The sequence below is a fragment of the Trichomycterus rosablanca genome, chromosome 19 (genome assembly GCF_030014385.1).
Source record: "Trichomycterus rosablanca isolate fTriRos1 chromosome 19, fTriRos1.hap1, whole genome shotgun sequence".
In the NCBI taxonomy this organism is placed as follows: domain Eukaryota; kingdom Metazoa; phylum Chordata; class Actinopteri; order Siluriformes; family Trichomycteridae; genus Trichomycterus; species Trichomycterus rosablanca.
This window is the reverse complement of record NC_086006.1, coordinates 8,844,496-8,872,158: the sequence shown is the minus strand read 5'-3', so window position 1 is coordinate 8,872,158 and position 27,663 is coordinate 8,844,496. Positions and strand designations below refer to the sequence as shown.

Genomic DNA, 27,663 nt, shown 5'->3' with positions numbered 1-27,663 from the left:
ACCTAGGAATCGAACCCAGGACCTTCTTGCTCTGAGGCATCAGTGCTACACACCAAGCCACTGTGCCACGTGGAGATACTAAGAGGCTACAGAATCAGAATGTCACCACAGTTTACCTACTTAATTCCCAGAAAGCACAGCTGAAGAATGGTAACAAGAGAGGACTTAACCCTGATCTGAGTCCCTGGTACACTTTTAAAGCATTGCCCCTAGATGTAGCGAGTAAGTGGACTGAGAAACTGACAGAGAGCTTATAGTCCGGATTTAGCGCCATCTGATTTCCACCTTTTTAAACTGCTCAAAGAAGCTTTAAGGGGAAGAAGATTTTCAAGTGATGATGATGTGAAAGCAGCGGTGCATCAGTGGCTACGCGCTCAACTAAACACATTTTTGCTGATGGCATTAAAAAGTAATATTGTTAATAAACAGAGTTAAAAAAAGAACCCTCATATATCACATTATAATCAGTGCTAGACAGACAATACTCCACCATACGTGTGTGATTCATGAACTCCACGCCATGCTTTTCTGCCTGAGAAATCCGTACCCGGAGGAGAGGACCTGGGTGTGTGTGTGTAACATTTAACGAGTGGTGCGTGTTCAGACAGGTTAGTGCTGTATAGTTTAAAGGCTTGCTTAGCTGGCTCAGTATTCCATTGTTTCTTCATGTTAAAATGTTCTGGCTTTTTAACTCGATTGACTAAATTCCCTTTTGGGGTAGGATTGGGTGATAGGGTAAAAAGTAAAGTCATCTCCTATCACCTAAAAGTAGTTAGCACTTAGTAACACACTCATAAGCAAATGTCTTTCAGAATTCTAGAGCTGTATGCGTGGTAAGATAAATGGCTTGTCTTTGTTCCAAACCACATACTACCATACTAAATAGAGTTAATAGCTAGTAGTTAATAACTGATAGTTAATTGAGTAGGTGGTTTGAAACACACTCTCATAAAGAACCTACTATGAATTCTATTGTTTCTCCATGCTACAGAAATATTAAGAGGCTGTTTCAGTTTTGATTTAATGCCCCATAATATGTCTAAAAGGTTGAATAAGTTCTGTTTGAGAGGATGTCATGGTGGCACAGTGAGTAGGGTTGTCGTCTCACAGCATAAAGGTCCTGGGTTCCATTCCCCAGCCAGGCGGACAGGGTTCTTTCTGTCTGAAGTTTGCATGTTCTCCCCGTGTCCCCATGGGTTTCCTCTTACAAGTCCAAAGACATGCAGTCAGGCCAATTGAAGCTAGTAAAACTGTCCTAGTGTGTTTGTGTGTGTGTCTGTCTGACATGTGATGGACTGGTGACCTGTCAGTTATGTTCCCTGTCTTATTCTTTTGCCCAATAAATCAGACACACCGCAGCCCTGACCAGGATAAAGCAGTGGCAAAACACACTTATTAAAAACAAGATGTTTATGTAATTTTGAAAGTTAGTTTGAATGTACACTGGTAAATAGTATTTTTATTCTTTTTTTATTGTATTTGAGTATTTTTATTGTTTTTTATATTTTATTTGAGTATTTTTATTGTTTTTATTGTATTTTAGTATATTTATAGTTTGTTTTTTTTCTAAAAAATTTAGCACGTCCAATTTCATCCCATCTATCATCCTCTCATTAGTGCGGATTCCTGCTCCTGATTGGGGCTGACGAGGCCGTTCCACGCCTCCTCCGAAACGTGCACAGCCAATCGACCGTCTTATCACGAGAGTAGCGTGGCAGAGTACTGTGCACGGAGGATCACACACTCCGCCACACCCCCTCCCGTCTCCATACAGGCGCCACCAACCAGCCAGCAGAGGGCACAACCGCCCCATTCCTGAGAGAGCATCCCCTACGGTCTCAAGTCCCGCCCCCCACCCGGACAACAGGCCAATCGTTGTCCATAGCCGCCCAGCCTCGACCGTGAAGGCAGAGCTGGATTCGAAACGACGCTCCTTCGAAATCCAGCTCTGGTTGCAGCGCATGTCCTTTACCGCTGCGCCACCTGAGCGGCTATATATTTATTGTTTTTTATATTTTATTTTAGTATTTTTTGTTTTTTATTGTATTTGAGTATTTTTTGTTTTTATTGTATTTTAGTTTATCTGTTTAGTTTTTACTTTTTAAAAGATGTCATTTGTTTTGTTTGTACTCATTTATTTCTCTTTATTTCTCTCTTTTCCACATTGTGCTGTGTCAGTCAATGGGCTGCGGGAGGAAGAGGAGGCTCGCAGTGGAGTCCAGAAGGAGAAGAGGAAGGTCCTATCTGGGGCTTCAGGCTCTGGTGATTTAGACGATGTAACTGAGGTTCTGGAGTCACTGCCCACTATTCTCTATCAGGAACCCACCACTAAAGGTCAAACTAAATACATTGCAGCTGCTTACACTGTACATTGTCATTATTGGTCATTTACTAACTGACGTTTGAAAAAAAAAAAAAAAAACATACTATACACTATTTAAATAGTAATTACATCAAAATTACATGTAAATTTAATGCATTTCCCTCCAGTTTTCCTTCCAATCTAGTTGTACCCAATTACCCGTTTGCATTTTGCTTCCTTTTCTGCTTCAGACCTCAACTCCTGATCGAGGAGAGCCATGAATAACACACGTTCCAACACATTTGTAGTAGCTGGCTCCTTCTTTTTCACCTGCGCGTGGCTGTTCCATATGGAGATCCGTATCGTTCACGGAGAGTCACAGACTGATCGCCATTATTCCCGGTCTCTGTGCAGGCCCCATCGATTAGCCCATCTGCGGACAAGCCAAACATTGTCCTTATTGGCACCAAGCTTGCCTCTCTTGAGTTTGAGAAGCCAGCTCTGGTGTACAAGCGTGTTTTACTGCTGCACCACCCTAGCACTTAACATACTTTTATATACTGTAAAAAAGACCTACCCAAATGTCCAAAAGTATGCGCCAGGGTTGTACTTGGAAGTCTTGGTCATGTTCCTCCAACATCTCTAGCCATGTAACATGTTGCATTGTCTTTCTGTAAGATTCCATCCGCCCCAGGGAAGACAGTCATGGGTGTACAGGATCTTCAAGGATGGATTCATACCCAAATTGGGGTAAACAAAAACATTCCCCAGACCATAATGCTGCCACCACCAGCTTGTGTTCTTTGAGCAGTGGTTGCAGGGTGTTTGTTATCTTATGTTTCTTGCCTGACACGCCAACATCTATCCGTTTGATGAAGCAGAAACCAGACTTTATGAGCTACACACTGCTGCCAACGAAAGTTGGAATGGTCATAATAATGTGACTTGACAGTGTATTTGTGCTGTGTGGGTGTATGGGGGAGTGCTCCCAAAAAAGATTAAATACCACTGCTACTGGAACTGCCTATATATTTTACCCAACTGATATAGACCAGGATGTTCAGGTCTTCCACCGTGCTATTTGAGGTGTTTGAAGTCCCTTTACTAGCGGAGCTCCAGATGGCTGAAGTGACACCAGGTCTTTCACAAACATGATAATACCTGTAATCAGTCCCACTGTGTACAGACCCTGCAGCCATAGGTTTAGGGGATGAAATAGTATTAATTCCAGACCCTGTCATAAAACAACTCACTGGAATGTCTTCTCGCATACTGAACACAAAAAGTCATGTACAAGTGGGCTGTTTTTACAGTACAGAATTGTATACAATGTGCTGTATTAATGCTGATTTGCTTCCTTTAGAACCCCCGCCGTTGTCTGATCAAGGGGAACAAGACGTTGAAAAGAGCGGAAAAGACAGGAAAAAGAAGAAGAAAGACAAAAAGACAAAGGAAAAGGAGGAGAAAGATGAAATGAGAGGGAAAGCTGCAGAAGAGGAGGACAAAGTGACAAAAACCACTCCAATCCAACCTGTCACAGGTAGCACCAAATTCATTTATTTCCACATACAGTGTATCACAAAAGTGAGTACACCCCTCACATTTCTGCAAATATTTCATTATATCTTTTCATGGGACAACACTATAGACATGAAACTTGGATATAACTTAGAGTAGTCAGTGTACAGCTTGTATAGCAGTGTAGATTTACTGTCTTCTGAAAATAACTCAACACACAGCCATTAATGTCTAAATAGCTGGCAACATAAGTGAGTACACCCCACAGTGAACATGTCCAAATTGTGCCCAAATGTGTCGTTGTCCCTCCCTGGTGTCATGTATCAAGGTCCCAGGTGTAAATGGGGAGCAGGGCTGTTAAATTTGGTGTTTTGGGTACAATTCTCTCATACTGGCCACTGGATATTGAACATGGCACCTCATGGCAAAGAACTCTCTGAGGATGTGAGAAATAGAATTGTTGCTCTCCACAAAGATGGCCTGGGCTATAAGAAGATTGCTAACACCCTGAAACTGAGCTACAGCATGGTGGCCAAGGTCATACAGCGGTTTTCCAGGACAGGTTCCACTCGGAACAGGCTTCGCCAGGGTCGACCAAAGAAGTTGAGTCCACGTGTTCGGCGTCATATCCAGAGGTTGGCTTTAAAAAATAGACACATGAGTGCTGCCAGCATTGCTGCAGAGGTTGAAGACGTGGGAGGTCAGCCTGTCAGTGCTCAGACCATACGCCGCACACTGCATCAACTCGGTCTGCATGGTCGTCATCCCAGAAGGAAGCTGACGCACAAGAAAGCCCGCAAACAGTTTGCTGAAGACAAGCAGTCCAAGAACATGGATTACTGAAATGCCCTGTGGTCTGACATGACCAAGATAAACTTGTTTGGCTCAGATGGTGTCCAGCATGTGTGGCGGCGCCCTGGTGAGAAGTACCAAGACAACTGTATCTTGCCTACAGTCAAGCATGGTGGTGGTAGCATCATGGTCTTGGGCTGCATGAGTGTTGCTGGCACTGGGGAGCTGCAGTTCATTGAGGGCAACATGAATTCCAACATGTACTGTGACATTCTGAAACAGAGCATGATCCCCTCCCTTCGAAAACTGGGCCTCATGGCAGTTTTCCAACAGGATAACGACCCCAAACACAACCTCCAAGATGACAACTGCCTTGCTGAGGAAGCTGAAGGTAAAGGTGATGGACTAAACCCAATTGAGCACCTGTGACGCATCCTCAAGTGGAAGGTGGAGGAGTTCAAGGTGTCTAACATCCACCAGCTCTGTGATGTCATCATGGAGGAGTGGAAGAGGATTCCAGTAGCAACCTGTGCAGCTCTGGTGAATTCCATGCCCAGGAGGGTTAAGGCAGTGCTGGATAATAATGGTGGTCACACAAAATATTGACACTTTGGGCACAATTTGGACATGTTCACTGTGGGGTGTACTCACTTATGTTGCCAGCTATTTAGACATTAATGGCTGTGTGTTGAGTTATTTTCAGAAGACAGTAAATCTACACTGCTATACAAGTTGTACACTGACTACTCTAAGTTATATCCAAGTTTTATTTCTATAGTGTTGTCCCATGAAAAGATATAATAAAATATTTGCAGAAATGTGAGGGGTGTACTCACTTTTGTGATACACTGTACATGGCAAGTGTATCAATTTCACTAGTTTTCTTTTTATGTATTTATTCAATTTCTCCCATTTTTCTCACAATGTAGTCAATTTGTCTTCTCCTGCTGGGGGATCCCTGCATTGCATTCGAGGAGGGTATATTTTCTCCTCACGCCTCCTCCGACCCGTGCACAGTCCTTAGCAGACCCCTTCTTTTCGCCCACTCATTCTGCACAGGCTCCTCTATCTGCTAATCAGGGTCCTTGCACAGCGTTTAAAGACCCCACACACATAGTCCGGTCATCCCTCCCTAGCAGAGACGTGTCTGCTGCAGGCACTGCCAATTATGCCTGCTAGATGGTGCCCAGCCGACCGGTGGCAACAGTTCAGCAGTTCAGAATCTCGACGCTGATGTGCTAGCTGAATATCCCGCAATGTATGTGGCTGAACCAGCTGAACAGTTACTAAGGCCACATACTTTTGGCCATTCTACTATCCACTATCCACTGTCTATCAGCCTGTTAAACATCCCATTTCAAAACCTTTTGTATCTTTCAAACAGTTGCCACAAATTTGGAAGCATGTAATATTTTATATAATTCATAAAGTGGCTTGAAACACCAGAACTTATTCATTCTTAGATGTGTCCACATCTTTACATACAGTATACTTTTCCTGTCTGAATGTGTCCAGCTGGAACCTCACGGAATCCGTTCGAGTGCAGGGCAGGAGTGCATGCAGACCTCGTCCTTCTGGTGGATGGTTCGTGGAGCATCGGGCGCACCAACTTCAAGAAAGTTCGAGAATTTCTGGAGGGTCTGGTCACTCCCTTTCACATCGGGTCAGACGGAGTGCAGATCGGTAAGAAACGTCTTCCAATGGAAATTAGAATTTCATAGACAGATGCTGCTTTAATGGTTCACTGTTTTATCTTTGGCTAAACGGTGATGAAAGTGTTCTTTTTCAGCCCTGTCTCAGTACAGTGGAGACCCTCGGACTGAGTGGCAGCTTAATAACTTCACATCCAGAGAGCAGCTGATCGACGCTGTCCGAAATTTTAGATACAAAGGAGGAAACACTTTCACAGGTCAGAAGTAATTTTATTGTAATAATCTGTGGTTATATTAATTGTAATTCTTCTTGTTGGGTCTCTGAGGTCCCTGATATATAAAATCATGCTGCTACATTGTTAGTTTAAATTTATAAATTTATTGTCCCACTGACATGTGTGCATGTCTCAGGTCAGGCTCTCATTCATGTCCTGGAGGAAAATTTTATAGAAGAGGCCGGGGCTCGTTCAGATGTTCCACGGTTTCTGTTGCTGTTGACTGATGGGAAGTCTCAGGACGATGCCGTTGCTGCAGCCAACAAGCTGAAAAATGCGGGAGTGGAGATCATCGCCGTGGGTAAAGACCTCAGGAATTTGTCTTTAAATTCCATAAACTCCTTGCATTTTTTCTGCATGAAATTGCATAAACAGAACTTACTTTACTAGATTTTATAACTGGATATTTGACAGTTTTCCAAAATTGCAACAACATCACATGAAAATCTTCTTCCCCTTAAAGCTTCTTTGAGCAGTCTCAAAAGGTGGAAATCAGATGGTGCTAAATTCAGAGCTCTCTCTCAGTCTCTCAGACACGAACGTTTACTACTCCTCCCGCCTTCACCGTTTCCAACCAAAATATAGAAGTGTGGAAACTTTTTGAAGATCCCTCATATTAACACCACAGGAACTATGCTTTATAATAACGTTATATAACCTGCACTTAATAGTAACACCAGCCTTACTACAGGTTCATGTAAACACACTACTCTGTACCTTTAATCTCAGATAGTTTGTTTACATTTTTACCCTATTTTTTATAGTCTTATCATAATATTGTATGAAGGTTTAGGACACTCAGATCATGTGCTAGCCTGCATGGGTACATAGTGTATGCTTTCGTGCTTGCAATTGGAATTAGATATGGGACAACAAATACAAAAAGGGGTGACCTTAGACGTCTTTATGTGACTTAAAGCATTTAAAAGCAGTTCCAGTTTGATTTACCCTAAACCAGTAATTCGATTAATCATGATGTTTTATGTTGTTTGTTAAAGAAAGTAATAGCACCTCTATTTCTATCCGTCTCTCCTAGGTGTTAAGAATGCTGATGAAGCTGAACTAAAGCAGGTGGCGTCCGAGCCTCTGGATTTAAATATGTATAATGTGAATGATTTCCCTCTGCTCAGTAAACTTGTCGGCCGATTGGTGCGCATCCTCTGCGGAAAGATGGAGGAGCGTGATAAAGCAACGAGTGAGTCAAACCAACAAATGCATGTTACGCTCACCTAGGGGTGAGATTTACCTTTCATTAGCGTAACTACAACCATTTCTGTGTATCTGTGTATGTGAACCAGGAAGAGCTAGTCCCACTGAAAACCCACTGCTGTCCTACCCGAGCCCTACGGACCTGCGCTACTCTGAACTCGGACCCAAAGAAGTGAGGTTGAGCTGGTCGAGCCCAAGCCGGTCGGTGCAACAGTACAGGGTTGTGTTTCATAGCAGCGAGGGGTCAAACCCACAAGAGGTGAGCATGAGTTTTACATCTTAGGCGTTTTGCACCAATTGAGGGTTAAGGGCCTTGCGCAGGGGCTTAACAGTGGCAATTTGGCAACTTTCTGATTACTAGTCCAGTACCTTAACCACTGAGCTACCACTGCCCTGTGCCCATACAGTGCATATGCTCTGGCCTACATACACTATATAGACAAAAGTATTGTGATACACCCCCTAATTATTAAATTCATGTCTTTTATTCAGTCTCATAGAGACATTAGTCCTCCTTGCTGGCCTAAATGAACTTGTTACACTACCAAAATTGTATACATTTTAACTGTAGCTTTATTTCATTCTCCAACATCATGTTTTTGCAGATGGTGGTAAATGGATCCACTTCCACGCTGATGCTAACCGGGCTCTCCTCACAGACACAGTACCATGTTTCAATCTTTCCTGTATACGAGCACAGTGTGGGCGCTCCACTCAGAGGCATCTTCACGACGTGTAAGTCTCTGTATATAACTATGTACAGAACGGTTAACCTTTCTTAGACTCATGACCTTTTCCCACCTTTTTTTCTTGCTTTTTCTTTTCTATAGCGATGCTGGCCATGCCTGAGTCTCTGGAGGTCACTGCGTCCTCTGCCAGCAGTCTTCGAGTGAGCTGGAAGCCGGCTCCTGGAGCTACTCAGTACATGGCACTGTACTCAGCTCTTACTGATGGAGAGCCTGATGATGCTCGAGAGGTGAGCCTAGATGAGTAGGACTTTAGTTCCAGTATTATTAATAGTTGGTTTTCACATTATGACCATTATGACAGACATTATGGGTCTGTTCCTAGTGAGCTGCCTTGCTGTTGTACTGTCTTACTGCCTACATAGTCAGCTGCCTAAGTAGAAAGGATTCGAATAAGTCATCGACAGGTTATTTAAACGCACTACTCAGACAGCCATTCCAACAGTTTTTCCACACTGTTAGCCTCGTGCCATTTAAACCAATGGGATGAGGTGACACAACGCGCTGACATGTCAACTAACATCTTGTGCACGTTTATACAAATTAAAAATCAAATGATAATTTATTTATGTTTGAAAAAAACTCCACATCCGTCCATCATATTTGTAATTTTTTTGTGAGAAAAGTTTGCCGCACTGAATGCTTGGATTGCCTTCACTGCTCAGGCAGCATCGGATGCTCCCTCGTTATTCTGTCAGAGTACCGTTCAAATTTAAGGTGTCATACTAGGCAGCATTTTAAGGCATCTAAGAATTCAAACAGCCTTCTTCTCGGGAGCGTGCGTAGGATGACGTAAAATGCTGTCTATGTAGAGAGTTCACTACGTTTTCAAACACACCCAATGAGACACTCGTTATACATAAAGGTCCCATTTTTTTGTTATTTGACAATACAACTGAATGTACTTAAACATTTTGGGTATCATCCAAGTGCTTTGTGGACACTAGTGGTTAACTTTTTTGATTAGCAAGGGTTTCCTCCTGGCTACCAACCATACATACCACGTTGCCTAGTCTTGTTCATATTGAAGGATCATAAATATTGACCCTAGCTGAGAGAAGAAAGATCTGCAGTTTTTAGGATGTTATTTTCTTTTTTGTTCATATTTGAATGTAAAAGCTTCTTCTGTGGATCAGTGAAGTCCTATAACCTCAAGACTCAAAAGAACAAAACACCAAAAAAAATGTAAAATCAATTGAAACTTGGTGAAATTTGCAGGATTGAAAAAACAGGCATAAAACAAATAGTAAAATAAGTATGTAGATACCCCTTATTATTCAGGTGTTGTTTAGATGTTTCAGTCACTTCTATTGCTAAAAGGTTTGTACTGCACAGAGCCCTGACTTCAACCCCACTAAATACCTATGGGATGAATTGGAACATTGATTGTGATGTGCATGTTTAATGAATAATGAAGTGCAGCTCTGCTCTTTGGTTTTATATATCAGGTGAAGTTTAAACCCGATGAAACTGATGTGGTCCTGAAGGATCTGATGCCCTCTACAGATTACTCGGTCACCTTGTATGCCCTGTACGACGAAGAGCCGAGTGATCCCGTCACCGCTGTCGCTACCACCTGTAAACGCTCGAGCATTTTAAGTCCTATAAACATCAAATTACAAAATGAACACGGTTCATTAAAATTAAATGTACTTTCTTATTCTTTTTATGTCTCTTTGTAGTCCAGTTGCCCTCTCCTCTTAATCTACAGTTCCCAGTGGTCAGTCACAGCACACTTAAGGTCACATGGGCACCTGGTGCAGCTGACGTTCCTGCTTACCACATCACCTACAGCACGAATCATGGGAGTGATGTCAAACATGTAAATGGAAAATGTATTTTACTGCCATAAAGCTATTTAATTACTATAGTCAGATAAGGATGCCTAAAATCTGTTGTCCTGCTTTCTGATAGGTGGAGGTGGTGGGTGTGAATACGGTTTTGCTGCGGAATTTGTCCTCACTGTCGAAATATCTGGTCTCTGTGCAGTCTCAATATCCAAAAGGCCTGTCCACACCTCTCACGGGTAACATCACCACATGTAAGTCACATGCATGCTTGCATAATTGTCATTGTTTTACCACCACTTTACCCTATTCATGGTTGCGGTTTTAATGGCCAAAATGCAGGAAATGGTAAGTAACAGGTGATTGTTACTTACCAAATGTTGCCTTCTTTAAATTATAATGTGTTAACCTAGGCCATGTTTACCTAACGTTTAAGTGTTTATACCTCCTTTAGTAAAGGTGCCTTCTCCATCTGAGCTGAAGGTCACCAACTTCTCTGACAGCACTCTGACAGTAAGCTGGGAGCCGGCTGCAAACGATGTGACCTCATACCTGATTAAATGGATTTCTCTCAGTGGAGGAGACCTAAAGCAGGTCAGCATGAGCACTTCTTATTGTTATTTAGATCTGCAAACTTGCTTTTATAACTCTATGAAAAGTGTTGTAATAATTAGGGATTAGGGCATGTGAATATGTAAACTGTCAGTCAAAAAAGGGACCGCTGTGCCTTTGGCCATAACTTTGGAAAATCTTAAACAAGGTCATTCCATACAGTGGAACCTCGATTTAATGGACTAAAATGGACTGAAAATATATATAAACACAGCACCAAGGTCCACAAAAGTGCTAAACATGTACATGGTACATGCACATAAACAGTAAAATGAACAATGTAAATATGTAAGGTAAAACCTGTAAATAAATATTACAATTGGTGTACTGTACTACTGGGGAGAAATTTCATTTACCATGTGTGGTGGAGGAGTGTGTTTTTTTGCCGTAATTGTATAGTGGGGACTCTATGTATATAGAGTATCTATTATTCTGAGTCTGAAGCACTGCTGGTGCATAACTAAGCACTAAAACGTGCATAAATTAAGCATAAAACACAGAGAAAAAGGCGAGAACAAAGTGAGCCTTCCGACAAAATAAAGCCTATCACTAGTGGACAATTACTGAACTACAAGTTTTAATACGCTTCTCACAGGATCAGACCGGTTCTCAGCCAAGATGACAAACCTCATAATCTGGTGCTGCGACAATGAAAGAATTTTGAAAATTTATTAACATTTGCCAAAGTTATGGGCAAAGGTAAAGAGCACCTTGAGCACAGTGTATAAATTCCCATTTTAACCTGTTTTTTGATTGTTATTATTTTATTGGTGCAGCTGAAAGTAAATGGGAAGAGTGAGGAAGCTGTGTTAGAGGGTGTTGAGGATGATAAGGAGTATCAGATCTCCCTTTCTGCCCTCTATGCTGATGGAGCACAGAGTGAAGCTGTGGCGATACGATACAGCACATGTAAGTGTACCCTACATATATATCATCATCCCGTACCTATATGTGTTATAACCTGGGGCTCTACTACATTAACTGGAAAATGTGCTTAATTTCACTGACCTTGTTTTTCAAAAATTGTAGATTTCACAGATTTTTACAGAAAAGTGCCACATTTCATGACGGTCATTACATTACACTCATAAATTGAATAATAGAATAAATGGAGGCTACAATACAGCATAGCCAACTTAACGATTGAATGTAAACCTAGAACATCCAGCGATGGTCTTCAAGACAAATAGTTACTGTGTCCACAGAATTGGTCAGGAGTTTTCCAAACGTCCACAGAATTGGTCAGGAGTTTTCCAAAGTCATGTTTTAAGCTGCTTTAGACTTTGACATCTCGGACATTTTGACTAAGTGATTGCTAACTGAATTGCTGTAGGATTGCTAGGACCGCCTCATAGAACGCCTTAATTTATCTATAACGAAACTCTTTTTCCACGTATCCCAGCTCATTTAAAAGCTGGGGGCAGAGTGCAGGGTTGGCCATTGTATGGCGCTCCTGCAGCTTAGAGGGTTAAGGGTCTTGCTGGAGGGCCCGACAGTGGCTGCATGGCAGAGCTGAGATTCAAGCTCTCAACCTTTGGATTAATAGCTCAAAGCTCTACCCACTAGGATACCACTATCAGAAATATGCAGTTGAGAAACCCACATTTCAGAAATTCGCAGGGGTCAGCACAACCGCAGTGCAATGGCTGACCCTTGCCCTGGGTGAACCACCTTCTTTTTTTTTTTTTATTGTCTATTTTTTCCCACTTTTTTTCCCCCCAATTTTATCCCCTATTCTAGTCATGTCCAATTACCCTGATTATGTCCTCTATACTGGTTTGACCCTTTGCCGCCGACTGAGGACGCCACTCAACTGACTTGCACCCCTTCCGGCACGCAATCAGTACAGCCTGCATTTTACACCTGCACGAGCCGAGTTCATACACCGAGAGACACTGCGCACGGAGGGTCACACCCCTCTCAGTGTTATTCCTCAGCCCTGTGCAGGCGCCGTCAGCCAACCAGCAGGGGCCGCAGTTGTACAAGTTATGAGGACTTATGATCCGACTCTACCCTTAAACCCCTGAACAACAGCCAAAAGTTGTTCATACTGCTGCCCAACCCAGTCGGAAAGGTAGAGCTGAGTTTCGATACGATGTATCTAGAAACCCAACTCTGGTGAGCTAGCGTACTTTACCGCTGCGCCACCTGAGCGGCGGTGAACCACCTTCTTGATCATAGTTTCGCCCTGCCCGATAAGCATAGCATAAGTTAACTAGTGAACGTGAGGCACTTGAATGCTACATGAATGAAAAATATTAAATCGCTAAACATAAACCTTTAAAAATTAAAATTATGTCAAAAATATATGTCAAGATATTGATGTTTAGTGACACCATAGCCACATGGCATCTGGACCTGGGATTAATCCTTGACCCAACACTACTGGAACTGGCATTTGAGTAGAAGGAAAATACTTTATCCTATTTCTGTTTGTATCGTTGCAGTATCAGGAGGAGGTCCTAGCAGTTTATCCATTTCCGAAGAGACACCAGTAAGCATGCTGGTCAGCTGGCTTCCTCCCAATGCTCATGTACAGCAGTACCACGTTGTCTACACTCCTCTGACTGGTGATGGACGAGAGAACAAAGTATGTACTCACATAGAATACGTTAAAAAAAATGTAAAATATGTTGTGGGCGCTCAGGTGGCACAGCATTCTTAACATGCTAGCCCACTACAGCGAAGACCCGAGTTCTCGACCCAGTGGTGTGACCAGACTGGTTGACACATCTGGCCATTTCTAAGGAAGGAGAGGTTGAAATGGAAATCACACCCACTTTTGACATTCTTTTGACATTAAAAGACTTGAACTGATGAATCTTGTGTAACCAGTAACTACCTGTCCGGTCATGAATGTAACCAAAGAGTGTAAAACATGGCGCTAAAATACTAATACATAAATAAATAATTGCATGAAGACTGCTAAATAAATGTAGATCTAATTCTCGGGGGGTTGGGAATATAGGTATTGCTGCCAGGCAGTGAGAAGCAAGTCCTTCTGCAGTCTCTGCAGCCTGACACTCGCTACAGTGTGCAGGTTACCGCTGAATACCGCAACAGAGAGGGGGGCAGTGCCTCAGCACAGGGCAAAACCAGTGAGTCACTTTCTCTCTTATTTTTTTCATTTTCTCCAATGTACACACAAATAGCGTGTACGGACGCAAATACAGGGGTAATCGCAAGACATGCCGACTTAATAGCCCTGTGTGTGGTCTGTTTCTTTTCTGTGAATCTAGCCAGTCTGCGTGTGAGCAGTGTGAGTGTGGTGCGGTCTGATCACTCTACTATCTGCGTGTCCTGGAGGCCAGTGGCATCAGTGACTGCATACCGCATTGTTATCCAGGCCCTCAAAGGTACAAGCACTGCTGAGCTCTGTATGCTGTTTATATAGGGTCTGTCCCAAAACCTGGTGAGCTGCCTTGCTGCCTAGTGCCTACCTAGAGAGGATTTTAATAAGACATTGAAGTTAAAATGCAGGTTATTTAGCCTCAAGCCATTCAAACCAGTACGCTGAGTTGGCAAAACCCACTAGCATGCCAGCTAACATCTCCCTCCTTGTATCAAAAATGATTAAACTGTCACTGACAAGTCCAAATTTACAAATAAATTACACTTGTACACCTTTATACAAATTACATACAGTAACTCATATTTGGCACAGTAAGCACTGTTAAAATCCGGGCTCGAATCTTAGCTGTGCTATCAGCTGGCCGGGTGTCTACACAGACAAAATTGCCCATGTCTGGGGATGGGGGTGGCTGAAGCCCTGCAATAGATTGGCGCCCTGTCCAGGTTCTTCCTTTTGCTCAGTGTTTTCCAGTAAAACTGTGTGTGTGTGTGTGTATATGAGTTTGTGTAAGTTGCAAGTGTCCTCTGAGGCCCAGGTAGTGGCATGGAAAGTCTTTACTTTAAAGTATGTACTATGCATAACATCAGTGGTTCTTAACCAAGGGGCCAATGCCTCCTAGGGGGCCTCAGTAAATCTAAAGGGAGTCATGTTGCATTTAATTAAAAAGAGTAAAAAATAATCACACGTGATAGGATGGGAAAATCAATAGGCTATTGTTATATGGGAGATTTCTTGTGATGTCATATAGATCTATTTTACACTGCCTATAGCCTACGTTGGGTCTTTGAGAATAGACACATATTTGATTTGCCCGCTTCTAAAGTGCAAAGGTCAACAGTGGCGACTAATGCCAAGTTCACACTACATGACTTTCCAAGTCGTCAGGTCGCTGTACAGTTCACACTACACGACTGGATCTCTTGTAATCGGGAGTCTTTCAAGTGGGTGTGGCTTTCACACTGCACGACTGATCGGCGATAGGGGGTTTCACACTACACCATCTATCACCAACTGGAATCGCAGACGAGCTTCTCTGGTCTCCCAAACTACGAAGTGGCGAAAGGTTTAATGATACCCCATCCAAAAATGCACGTCAACAAGTAGCGAGTGATCAAAGTTTGAGCGCTGATGTGCAGCGTAAAAAGAAAAAAGGAAAAATAAATGAATCTGAGTGGATTGTTCTATAGTGAGTTGGAAGTTAATAAATATTTTTTTAGCAATGCATTATTGGTGTTATGTTCTGTAGAGAACGATAAGGTCAGAAATACTGTATAAAACTTGTGTGTGTACCAACATATTCTGATATAAACTATATTATGCCCCTGTCCCATCTTTTTACAACTCCTCCTCCTGCGTTTCTCCTTCACCCTGTATCTTGCGCTCTCATTGGCTGTTCGACATAGCACTTATTGCCAGTTGGGCAACTCAGATCCAGATATTTGATAAGCTAGATATATTTCTTCAGTCGCCGTGTCAACCAAATTCAGAAAATACCATGATATTTACTCTCTTTGAAGTCATGTCTATTTTTTCTGTGTGTTTGTGTGTTCAGATAAGCAGAAAAAGGAGGCGACTGTAAGTGCCACCAGCAACAGTAACTGTTTCTCTGAACTGCAGCCAGAGACGGTGTATCGCATAAGCGTACACTCCCTTTTGGGTACAGTACAGAGCGCTGCTGTCACCATCCTCCATCCCACAGGTAGGATTCTCATTCCACCCAGGGGAGAAGTTCTCATTTTAATGCCTGCTTCTAGCTCCATGTAGCTTCATACAAGCGTATTTTTATTACAGCTTCAGCCCCGGTAAGAGCGTATGTTCCTCCTGGATTACATCCAGTAATACGCGAAGGTAAAGACCAACAAATGTATCAGTATGCAGTGTATGTGCTGTATTTAATTAAATACAAATGTAATGCCATGTACTTTCTTGGTCTATACAGTGTGTCCTGAAATGACCATAAGGAATCATGTGATTCAAGGTAACTGCTGTCGTAATGAAACATTTTCTTTTAAATTGATCAGTTGGCACATTGTTAGTATAGTTCTCCAATAAATTGTGTACCATTTTCAGGCTTTAATATGATGGAGTCATTCGGTCTGACTCCCAGAGCTCACTCCACTGTGGAGGGTGTTTCAGCAGAGCCCTTCATCTTCACCTCAATACCCAGCTACACCATATACAGAGATGTCCAGCTGACCCAGAGTACAGGGTGAGGATATTTACCGTCACTGACCGTGAACCAGGATGCGCACAAAGGATGCTCGCTCTGTGCAAATTGATATTCCTTTGTTTCTGTGTTGTAGCTTCATCCATCCATCAGGCTTTGCTCCAGAACACACTATCAGCATGGCCTTCCGTCTGCTCCAGAACTCACCCAGGGAACCCTTCGCCCTCTGGCAACTCACTGATAATGATTTCCAGCCCAAAATGGGCGTGGTGCTGGATCGTAAGTACATAGCTGCATAAAGGGATATACACTGATCAGCCATAACATTAAAACCACCTCCTTGTTTCTACACTCACTGTCCATTTTATCAGCTCCACTTACCATATAAGAACACTTTGTAGTTCTACAATTACTGACTGTAGTCCATCTATTTCTCTACATACTTTTAAAGGATCCACTCTAATCATTTATTCATGTCTGTTGTCACTCGGGATTAGCTGAGAGGAAGATGCTGCTGTATTTCAGTCTGGACTACAGAGGAGAAGTTCAGGAGCTGACTTTCGACCAGCCGCAAGTTCACACTCTCTTCTATGGAAGCTTCCACAAGGTGAACTAGAGACTGTTAATGTTAGAATGTTAGAAGCTGCTAGAAACAGAAAGACTAGGATGTTATGTGCATGGTTCTCTTTAAATCTGTATTTATCTCTGTGTTTGGCAGATTCACTTGTCTGTTAGTCAGGTGGGCGTATCCCTGTCGGTGGATTGCCAGTGGGTGGGCGAGAGACCCGCCCGTCCTTCAGGAAACGTACCCACTGATGGCTTTGAGATGCTGGGCAAGCTAGTGAGGACTCGAGGGCCTCGGAGTGGCTCTGCAGCTGTGAGTCTCTTTACACCAAAAGCAATGTTCTGACTACTGATAAATCTTTTTAAGCCTTTTTAGCACTGCACTGGTCAGTCATCAGTCAGAATAGCCTAGAATTGTTTAAAGACCTCTAATATATCTTCTGTTTTGGTGTTTGGTCTGCTGTGGTAGCCCTTTTCTAAATGTATAAAAGTGTTCCAGTGTACCTTCAGTAAGAAAAACCTGGTCTGACCACTTGCGCTTCTACGAGAGGTCTTCAAAAAGTTTCCGCACTATTAAAACTCCAGTTATTAAGAATTTCAAAAACAAATTGCATCAATTTTCTACATAGTCGCCTTCCGATGCATTTTTCCCAGCATCGTACCAACTCTTAATGCCATCAGCAATAAATGTTTTCGGTTGAGCGCGTAGCCACTGATGCACCGTTGCTTTCACAAATCTTCTTCCCCTTAAAGCTTCTTTGTGCATCAAAAAAGCTGGAAATCAGATGGCACAAATCCGGACTATAAGCTCTCTCTCAGTCTCTCAGACACAACAAATTACTACTCCTCCCACCCTCACCATTTCCAACCAAACCTCATATTTGCCTTTTCATATTAGTAATTAAAATTATATGTTGTCTCTGTGACTAGTACTGCTCATGTTAACATGGTATAATTGTGCTATGATGGTTATACTTAGGGCTCTACCTAATTAACGGCCTTGAAAATTGCATCGCTAACCATAAAGTGAGTCGTTTGCCATGTAATATGCAATTTGCTGTGAAATTCAAACTTTAAGGTTTGTGATTAGCGATTTAACATTTTTCATTCAAGTAGCATTCAAGTGCCTCAGGTTTACTGGTTAATTTGCACTATGTGGTCCTAGCAATCCTACGGCAATTCAGATAGCAAACAGTTAGTCAAAATGTCCACCACCAGAGCCTCGGTTCGAAACTCGGCATTGCCACTGGGCGCATACTAATTGGCTACCGTATCTGCAGGGTGTGGACCGGACTATATGTGGGTGGGATTCTCATACGCAGTGTAAGGACCCTGATTGGCGAAAGAGACACCTGTGCAGAATTCAGCGGCGAAAAGAGGAGGGCTGTACACGTGTCAGAAGAGGTGTACAGCGACGTGCTCTCCTCGGATGCAACCGGGTATCCCTCAGCAGCGGAAGACAAATTGAGTGCGAAAATGTAAAAATGTCCAAGAAGTCAAGGTCTAAAGCAGCTAAAACACTACTCAGGTAACTGAGTTTGGAGAACTCCCAACCAGTCCTGTTGACACAGATGGGGGGGTGTCAACATACAGACGAGAATTTTTGTATTTGAGCCCGTCCTGGGTGTTTTAGGTTTACATTCAATCGTTAAGGTAGGCTGTGCTGTGTATTGTAGCTTCTATTTATTCTATCATTCAATTTTTAAGTGTAGGTGTTCTGTTTCTTAGTTCCAGCTTCAGTCCTTTGAGATTGTCTGCAACACTACCTGGGCCTCAGAGGACACTTGCTGCGACCTGCCTGCTCAGGTGAGAGACCACACACATACACACACACACACACACACACACACACACACACACACTGGGCTGACTGTTTGAATTCAAATTCATTCAAATACTATTGCATGCTGCAGCCATGGCTTGTGAGTATCCATGATAAAAATTAATATTTTAACAAGTAGGGATGGAATCTAAAAAATATTCATCCTTTTAGTGTCCAGATTTATCACAATTTTCAGTATTATCCTAATATTAATGGTATTGGAGCTACTGCAACCCTGACCAGGATAACAGGGTTGATGACAATGAAAAAAGGCTCATTTAAACAGGTGAAATCTTTACATCTTTTATTCTCATATTGCAGAGGGATGAAGAGAGTTGCCCTGCTTTTCCGTATGCATGTACCTGCACCTCCAACATTCCAGGAGCTCCGGGTGAATTGGGCCCTCCTGTGAGTCCGCAACCCATAAAATATTAACATTTTAATTTATTAGAAATGCATGGTATATGCAGGAGCTCATATATTGCTTTTGCGTTAGGGAAAGCCTGGTCCACGTGGGCAGAAAGGAGAAAAAGGGGAGCCAGGCCAGAAGGTATAATTATTTAATCATCTCACATCATTTTATTAGCCAGCTTGCTTGTTTATTAGCTTGTTTAGTCTTCCCGTTTTATTTATAATATCTTCTCCATGTCAGGGTGAAAAGGGCCCTCCAGGCAAAGCTGGACCTGAAGGGGACTTAGGATCTGCAGGGTCTGTTGGCCCCCGTGGAATGACAGTGCTTGGGAAAATGGTATAAATACTTTATTTCTAATTAATGTTTCACAAGTTATACAGTGCCACATTATAGCTCCTCATTACATGCACTTTTCTTTAGGGGCCTCCAGGAATTAGGGGAGAGAAAGGTGAAATGGGAAGACCCGGAAGTCAGGTGAGTCTAAGGGCCCATTATGTATGTATGTATGTTTAAAGCTGTAGCATTTAAACAGTATGCCTAATTATCTTCTCTTTTTTAAGGGGTTACCAGGGCCACCAGGGCCAAAAGGTAACGAGGGAAGGCCAGGACCTGAGGTAAGTCCATCTCATTCTCTAATACTTAATTAATAATAAGTGGCTTTAGCCAATCAGTCGCATTTTTAATTTTCATATTTCAACACTCACTTGTTTCTACACTCACTGTCAATTTTATCAGCTCCACTTACCATATAGAAGCACTTTGTAGTTCTACAATTACTGACTGTAGTCCATCTGTTTCTCTACATATTTTTTAGCCTGCTTTCACCCTTCATCAGTGGGCACAGGGCGCTGTTGGCTGGATATTTTTAGCTGGTGGACTATTCTCAGTCCAGCAGTGACATTGAGGTGTTTAAAAACTCCAGCATCACTGCTGTGTCTTATCCACTCATACCAGCACAACACACACTAACACACCACCACCATGTCAGTGTCACTGCAGTGCTGAGAATGACCCACCACCCAAATAATACCTGCTCTGTAGTGGTCCTGACCATTGAAGAACAGCATGAAAGGGGGTTAACAAAGCATGCAGAGAAACAGATGGACTACAGTCAGTAATTGTAGAACTACAAAGTGCTTCTATATGGTAAATGGAGCTGATAAAATGAACAGTGAGTGTAGAAACAAGGAGGTGGTTTTAATGTTATGGCTGATTGGTGTATAACATATATAATATATACATTCTGTCTTTGTTATTTTGCCCACTAGGGAAACAGAGGAGTGGAGGGTAACATGGGACCCCGAGGACCTTTAGGACCAAAGGTAAGACAGCAACATGGCACAGACTGTATTCAGTATACAACTAAAGTTAAGTTTACAGACACTGGTAGGGAATATGGATGCCAGATCAGTCTTGGGATTTCAATGCAAGTGTTATTTTCTGAATCAGCATCGCTGGAACACAAGTGATTAACTACATATGATTACTTCTCTGTGGCCATATTAACAGGACTAGTTTGGCTGCTCTTATAAAGTATTTGGAACAGGGTTAACACCAAGCCTGAAGAGCAAACCCAAGCTGTCATTTTATACTGAGGAAAAATGTATTCAGATGGTCAAAACGTACCAAAACAGACCTACCGTGAATACACAGTGTTGTAATCTGTACATCTCCACGTGTAAAAGAGCAGAGATTTCCAGTCTGTGTGTTGTGGCACATAAAGGTGGGACCATTCGTACCATGTGAGTCCCATATGAGACTGCATATGTGCAGCTGCTTCTACGAACCACTGGCTGAGAAGCTGCTGCTTAAGAAGACGGTCCTGCTTTACCATCTCATCTAAAAAGCTTGACAGAAAATTGGGCTTTTAGCACAGTACAGTGCCAAAGAAGTATATTTTGCATTCATTCAGTCCAAGAAAAAGAACAGCTGCAGCAATCATCAAAGCCACAAGGCTGCCATGACATACATTTCCATAAGCAGTTATCCCCAACAAGTCTGCTGAGCCGTTGTTTTGTCTTGTTCTCACAGGGTCCACCGGGTTTACGAGGCCACCCAGGGCCTGGTGGAGACAGGGGACCCCTAGGACCTGTAGGCCCCACAGTAAGTACATGTACATCCTATAGGTTTTTAAATCCTACATATTATCATGATAATCATACAGTTTATTTACTAGTTAGCCCACTAGACAAGGAAATGCTTGTAGATACTAGGTGACTCTAGAGTCAATTTTCTGCATAAATATACATACTCGGCCCTGACCTTTTAATTCCTTTAGAAATAAAACAAACACAGAAAGATAGCGAACTAGCAGTATTTATTATCATAACATTTAATAAAATAAGCTCTAATTAAATATTAAACCCACTCTGCTGGGATCTTGTTCTCAAGTTCAAATTTCAGCTGTATTATTGACCTTTCCAGGCTTTTTAGGGAGGGAGGTTGACAGGGTTCCTCAATGCTACTGCAAGAGCGACCTAAAATAAACTTCGGGTCTTTAAATATACATATAAAGGCCCGAATTCTGTATCCGAGTGTTAATTTATAGTGACATGGCAAAATACAAAAATAAAGGCCCCATACCGTAGCTCAAATTAGAACATAAAAATTAAAAAATGGAAAAAAATACTTGAAAAATAAATAATACATTTATCATTGTCTGTTTTGTTGCTAGGGACTTCCAGGGGTTAAAGGCGAACGAGGAGAGAAGGTAATTTAAAGGAAGAGTTTCTTTCTGTGTCAATATAAGCATTTTTTCTTCACACAAAAAATATTGATGATGTTTTGTATTGTAGGGAGAGCCACAGTCTCTTGCCATGATCTACGACCTTGTTACTCAAGCCTGTGAGAAGCTGGTGCACGGTATGAGGGAAAAACACTCATATAACATATACAATTATAACTGCTTATGCTGAGTTTACACTACATGACTTGATCTGTTTTAATTGTGAGTCTTTTTAAGTTGTTGTGGTTTTCACACTACACGACTGATTGGTGATAGGGGGTCACACACTACACCATCTATCACCATGAGGAATTGCAGGCGTTTTGACACGAAAACACATGAGAAGTGACAATGGATATAATGATACCATGTCCAAAAATGCATGCCAGTAAGAAGCAAGCAATCAAACGATGTATAGCGTAAAAGCAAGTAGGAATAATAATAGAATCTGGGTGAGGGAGTGGATTAGGCTATTTACAATAGACATTGTCTCAAAGCAACTTTACAGAATCCAGGACCAACAGACCAAAACCCACTATTGAGCAAGCCGGGATTGTCTGTTCTGCAGAGAGAAATATTTTTTGCGATGCATCATTGGTATTATGGTTTGGTGTGGACGATAAGTCACAAATACTGTGAAGCTTGTGTATGCTGATGTATTCTGATAGAAACTACTGTACATTATGCCCCTGTTCCACATTTACATCTCCTTCCCCTCTTTGGGTTTCCCTTTTCTATCTTGCGTTCACAACAATCACAACCTGATCACACTATCAACACCTTTCACACTACAGGATTTTGAGTCGCCGACAGGTCCAGATATTTAGCATGCTAGATATTTTCCTTAAGTCTTAAACAGTTCACACAAAGGCGATGGAGAGCTGATTTTCAAGCCCAGAGCGAACGTTCAAATCTGCATGTTTTTACTGTTTTGTGTAGCATCATAAAGATCAGACTGTCCTCAGTGTCCAATGTTTGTTTCCTATTTACATTTACTGCATCAGATACTGTTAGCCAAAGCGAGCAATTGATAGTTAAGAGCCTTGGCCTTTTGGCAGTGGTGAGGCTTGAACCAGTGACCTTACAATAACCCGTCCATTACTCTGAGCTGAGCACCCACTGATTTGAAAATAGAAATAATCATTATGTACTATAATGCCATGTTTAAGGGCCTCATGATTTTGTTTTTACTTCCTGTGCCATAGATGAAGTGTTAAAGTTAGATACCTTTCTGAATGAGATGCGTCGAAATCCTGCGCCAGTTGAGGATCCAGTTGGGCCTCCGGGAGAACCTGGAATCCCAGGAGCCAAAGGGCCACCAGGACCCAGAGGTCCTCCAGGCAGACAAGGCAGCAGAGGGGATTCAGGCAGATCAGCGTATCCTGGCGAGCAGGGTAAGATTTTAAAAGTATTTAGGACCGTTGAAGAACTGCCACCAACCAACCCTAACTAAAGATCATGGCAACATTCCCTCAAAGTCAAAGTGCCTGTTAGAGTTTGATGATCATCATGATTGTTTGAGGGTAAAATTGTGAAACTGTTGTTCTCCTGATGGTAAAGTGGTAAACAGAGCATGTGAGTAATGTCCTTCAGAAGCCGGTTTACCTTTCTTAGACAGGGTTTACTGTAAATTCTTTGCAGTTTGGGCAGATGAGTTCTATTGATGGTCTGGGCTACCTTAATCACCCTTTAAGGTGATGAAGTGCTTTGTAATGTTCAAGTCCCTGACTGTTCATCTAGCGGGCACAGGAGACAAAGTTGGCCACGAGTCTGCTGGGTGGGAAAAAGGCCGGACTTAGTGGGTGGGGTCTTTTAAAACGCTGTGTAAGGACCCTGGTTAGCAGACTGAGGCACCTGTACAGAAATGGATGAGCCTGATGTGCGAGTCCACTGATGCACAGGCAAAAAAAAAGGGATTGGGGACTGCACACACGTCGGAAGGGGTGTGGAGCAGGCAAAATATACCCTCCTCGAACTATAGGAGGGTATAGACTGATAAAAAAAAAAAGACCATTGTGTAAACACGGCATAAAACATCGAAATAAAAAAATAATTCTGTACTTTATCAGGTCGCAGTGGTTTGCCAGGAGAGAGTGGAGATCCAGGTTCAAATGTCCAAGGATCACCAGGAATAAAGGGTCTTGCAGGTATCTCTATATACCTTACCGTTACAGTTTTCTATTCAATGCATTCAGTTCAAATATCAAGCTGGTGTTCATGATGTTTTTCTAGGACTTCCGGGAGAAAGTAGGGTGGGGGTACCAGGCCCTCGAGGTCCAGATGGTAAACCAGGTGTCCCTGGCATTTCCGGAGCCGTAGGGCAACCGGGTGAAATGGGTCCTCCTGGTGTATGTGACAGCAGTGGGTGCCAACGAAGACCCCCTCCAGCAGGTACGTACAGTATATCGTAGATGCTGTTTCTTTTATGGCTGAAAGTATGTGGACACCTGACTATAAGCTTTTTATCCCTAAAATGTTATTATGGAGTCCCGATTTTCCCACCATAAAAGGTGGATGGATGGATGGATTCAACTTTGTCATTGCTCAGTACAGTTACAAGGCAATGAAATGCAGTTAGCATCTACCAGAAGTGCAAATAGTAGCATTGTGTAAAAAGAATATCAGTACTTAGAACTTACATATGGTATTAGGTCTACATACATGGTAATATATAGTACATAATAATATTAATAATACAAATAATAGTAATAAGCATAAGCATCGGATTTGAAATACTAGGTGTGTATAATAGGGCGGCACGGTGGCTCGGTGGGTAGCACTGTCACCTCACAGCAAGAAGGTCCTGGGTTCGACCCCTAGGCGGGCGGTCCGGGTCCTTTCTGTGAGGAGTTTGCATGTTCTCCCCGTGTTTGCGTCCTCCCACCATCCAAAAACAGGTTAATTGGAGACGCTGAATTGCCCTATAGGTGAATGGGAGTGTGTGTGTGTGTGTATGTGTGTTTGCCCTGCGATGGACTGGCGCCCCGTCCAGGGTGTTACCATGTGCCTTGCGCCCATTGAAAAGCTGGTCTAGGCTCCACGCACGTGGGAAGCGAAGGCCGGCTCTTGGGGTCCCATCCAACAGACGAGCTACTGTAGCTCAAATTGCTGAAGAAGTTAATGCAGGTTCTGATTGAGAGGTGTGAGAATACACAGCGCATCTCAGTTGCAGGACTGTTTTGGCAGCAAAAGGGGGACCAAGACAGTATTAGGAAGGTGGTCATAATGTTATGCTTAATCAGTGTACTCTTCTGAATATTATTTGTACTTATTACTATTTCCCTTTTTTGCTTTCCAGAGGATCCATACTACGGATACCAGCCTTAACCTGGATACGATGTGTATTTACCATGAGAGCAAAAGACAGAACAGGAGGCGAGAACTGGATCTGCATGCAAAAGGACATGTTTTATCAAAGCCAGTTTAAAAACCTGTTCGTTGCCTCAGGATCTTCCTCGCTATAGGATCCATCCAACTGACAGTCTCGTCACATATTTAATACCATGGATCACATTGAGAAATTATTGAGCAGGACTCATTATGTGCTGCAAGGGGGAAAAAAGCCATTTTTTATTGTTGGTTTAGAACATATTTACCTCCGAATCTCCAATTTCGCACTGAGAATACCTTTGCTATATCTTACTAATACTGTGGTGTATTTTGTCGTGTTTATGCACTATGTGTGTGTGTTTTTATATGATGTTGAAGGTTAATTAGTAATACTTCCACTATTTTTGAAGTTTTCTATAAAATAAATATAAATCATGTACAGATATATGTACACCAAATTCATCATGCAATAATAATACGATGGATCTTCAAAAAGTTTCCTCACTTATATTTTTGCTGGAAGCAGTGAGGGTGGGAGGAGTAGTAATTGGTCTTGTCTGAGAGATAGAGGGAGCTTATAGTCCGGATTTAGCACCATCTGATTTTTTAAACACTCGAAGAAGCTTTAAGGGGAAGAAGATTTTCATGTGATGATGATGTGAAAGCAGCAGTGCATCTGTGGCTACACGCTCAACCAAAAATATTTTTTGCTGATGGCATTAAAAAGTTGGTACGACGCTGGAAAAAATGCACCGAAAGGTGACCATGTAGAAAAGTTATGTAATTTGTTTTTGAAATTCTTAATAAACAGTTTAAAAAGTGCGCACACTTTTTGAAGAACCATCGTACACAAACCACATTCCAAAAAAAATGGGACAATGGCAGATTATGAGCAGGAATGCTGATGTTCTAGATCAGTGGTCCCCAGCCACCGGGTACCGGTCCGCGGGTCATTCATTACCGGGCCGCGCAGAAAGAATAAATAATTACTAGGGATGTAACGATACGCTCTACCCACGATGTGATGCGATTCACGATACTGGGTTCACGATACGATTTTTCCCCGATTTTTTTTAAACTGAAATTGAAGACAAATTGTGACAAAGTTTCCTTTTATTATTTTCCTTAAAAAAGAAAAGAAAATACTGTATTTGTGGTTATCTTTTATTTATCTAAATAATGACTTTCTGAGGTAAGTACAAACTATGCAAAACAATCTTGAATTAAGCACAATTTGGCTGAAAATCCCCGAATTTGGCAACCATGCGTATAGCGCCAGTGACGTTCAACAAGGCAAGGTGAATAGCGCCAGCGCCCTTTGCTGTTTAAAGTGAATATCGATTCATTTTACATGTCAAATCGATTTGAATCGTGGAATTTTTGAATCGGTTATTAACTGTATTGTGGTGAATCGTTACATCCCTAATAATTAGAGATCGCTACAAGAGCAATTAAATTTTCAATACTCTTCGGGTGTTATTGTCCCCAATCACCACTAGGTGGGAGCACCGTCTTGTTGCAGCGAAAAAAGCTCAGGATTCACACTGATTTTCCATTCTATAGTTATATTATATATTATATGAAATTATATCTTATATGAAACCAATCCATGGTGCAAAAAAGGTTGGGCACCACTGTTCCAGATGTTCTAAATATCTAAACAGCTGATCTAAAACAGGTGATATTTAGTCAAGATTAGGAATGAAAACAGCATGAAGGCTCAATAGATTTTTGTCTTTGTGCTAATTTTATTTAATACAGGTCATTGATGCCTGCTTTTATTGACATTTTTTCCTATTGTCATTTTTTATTTGGAATTCTTTGTTACAACAGCTGATACTTTATACTGACTGTGTGAGGTACCGGACATTACAGTAATCACGCATGTACACAAATTACACACATTTTGTTAAAGCCACATGATATCTATTATGCTATATTTTCTCATTCCCTGCTTGTAGACAGTGTGATGGGATAAAATCTCATTAAACAGCAGCGTTAATGTCAGTATTAACCCTGATACCGATATTCAGTATCAGATTGGTGCATCCTTACTTAAAACATGAAAGACTGTGATAAGTTTGGGATGCCGTACTGTCTTGCATAATGCCTATCTTACTTGATTCTTTATGAACACAGTTATAATGATGTACATTCATATGCTCTTACTATATTACCTTTTTGTACGGAGTATGTATGGAGTATTCTTCTCAGTGAGGTGTGTCATTTGTATGAGATCAAACTATATTTTAAATAATAATTAAAAAAACATTTCAAGTCACTTAAATATGCCATTTCAGCAGCAGCATTACACAGCACAATATAAACTGGGTGATAAAATATGAACATGATAAATAAAAAAAATGAGTATAGATAATGCAGGTGGATTTGTGTTTGG

At 41.9% G+C, this 27,663-nt stretch overlaps 1 protein-coding gene across 1 annotated transcript in view; it reads left to right on the top strand.

The window, feature by feature from the left end:
• LOC134333471 (solute carrier family 35 member C2-like) overlaps nt 1-26,389 on the top strand; it is a 64,296-nt gene extending 37,907 nt beyond the window's left edge. Inside the window, exons 15-52 of the mRNA XM_063015457.1 lie at nt 2,179-2,334; nt 3,666-3,842; nt 6,128-6,295; nt 6,402-6,521; nt 6,676-6,840; nt 7,576-7,734; nt 7,838-8,007; nt 8,354-8,483; nt 8,579-8,724; nt 9,943-10,072; nt 10,177-10,316; nt 10,409-10,535; nt 10,736-10,875; nt 11,670-11,802; nt 13,341-13,483; nt 13,862-13,991; nt 14,133-14,249; nt 15,798-15,944; nt 16,037-16,093; nt 16,185-16,223; nt 16,316-16,454; nt 16,549-16,691; nt 16,910-17,019; nt 17,131-17,289; nt 18,705-18,782; nt 19,120-19,206; nt 19,295-19,348; nt 19,451-19,546; nt 19,631-19,684; nt 19,771-19,824; nt 20,479-20,532; nt 21,242-21,313; nt 21,885-21,920; nt 22,006-22,072; nt 23,141-23,329; nt 24,005-24,082; nt 24,168-24,326; nt 25,234-26,389. Coding sequence (XP_062871527.1) covers nt 2,179-2,334; nt 3,666-3,842; nt 6,128-6,295; nt 6,402-6,521; nt 6,676-6,840; nt 7,576-7,734; nt 7,838-8,007; nt 8,354-8,483; nt 8,579-8,724; nt 9,943-10,072; nt 10,177-10,316; nt 10,409-10,535; nt 10,736-10,875; nt 11,670-11,802; nt 13,341-13,483; nt 13,862-13,991; nt 14,133-14,249; nt 15,798-15,944; nt 16,037-16,093; nt 16,185-16,223; nt 16,316-16,454; nt 16,549-16,691; nt 16,910-17,019; nt 17,131-17,289; nt 18,705-18,782; nt 19,120-19,206; nt 19,295-19,348; nt 19,451-19,546; nt 19,631-19,684; nt 19,771-19,824; nt 20,479-20,532; nt 21,242-21,313; nt 21,885-21,920; nt 22,006-22,072; nt 23,141-23,329; nt 24,005-24,082; nt 24,168-24,326; nt 25,234-25,262 — 4,352 coding nt within the window. The 3' untranslated portion in view covers nt 25,263-26,389. The remainder of the gene's footprint in view (nt 1-2,178; nt 2,335-3,665; nt 3,843-6,127; nt 6,296-6,401; nt 6,522-6,675; nt 6,841-7,575; nt 7,735-7,837; nt 8,008-8,353; nt 8,484-8,578; nt 8,725-9,942; nt 10,073-10,176; nt 10,317-10,408; nt 10,536-10,735; nt 10,876-11,669; nt 11,803-13,340; nt 13,484-13,861; nt 13,992-14,132; nt 14,250-15,797; nt 15,945-16,036; nt 16,094-16,184; nt 16,224-16,315; nt 16,455-16,548; nt 16,692-16,909; nt 17,020-17,130; nt 17,290-18,704; nt 18,783-19,119; nt 19,207-19,294; nt 19,349-19,450; nt 19,547-19,630; nt 19,685-19,770; nt 19,825-20,478; nt 20,533-21,241; nt 21,314-21,884; nt 21,921-22,005; nt 22,073-23,140; nt 23,330-24,004; nt 24,083-24,167; nt 24,327-25,233) is intronic.
• Nucleotides 26,390-27,663: the final 1,274 nt, after the last annotated feature.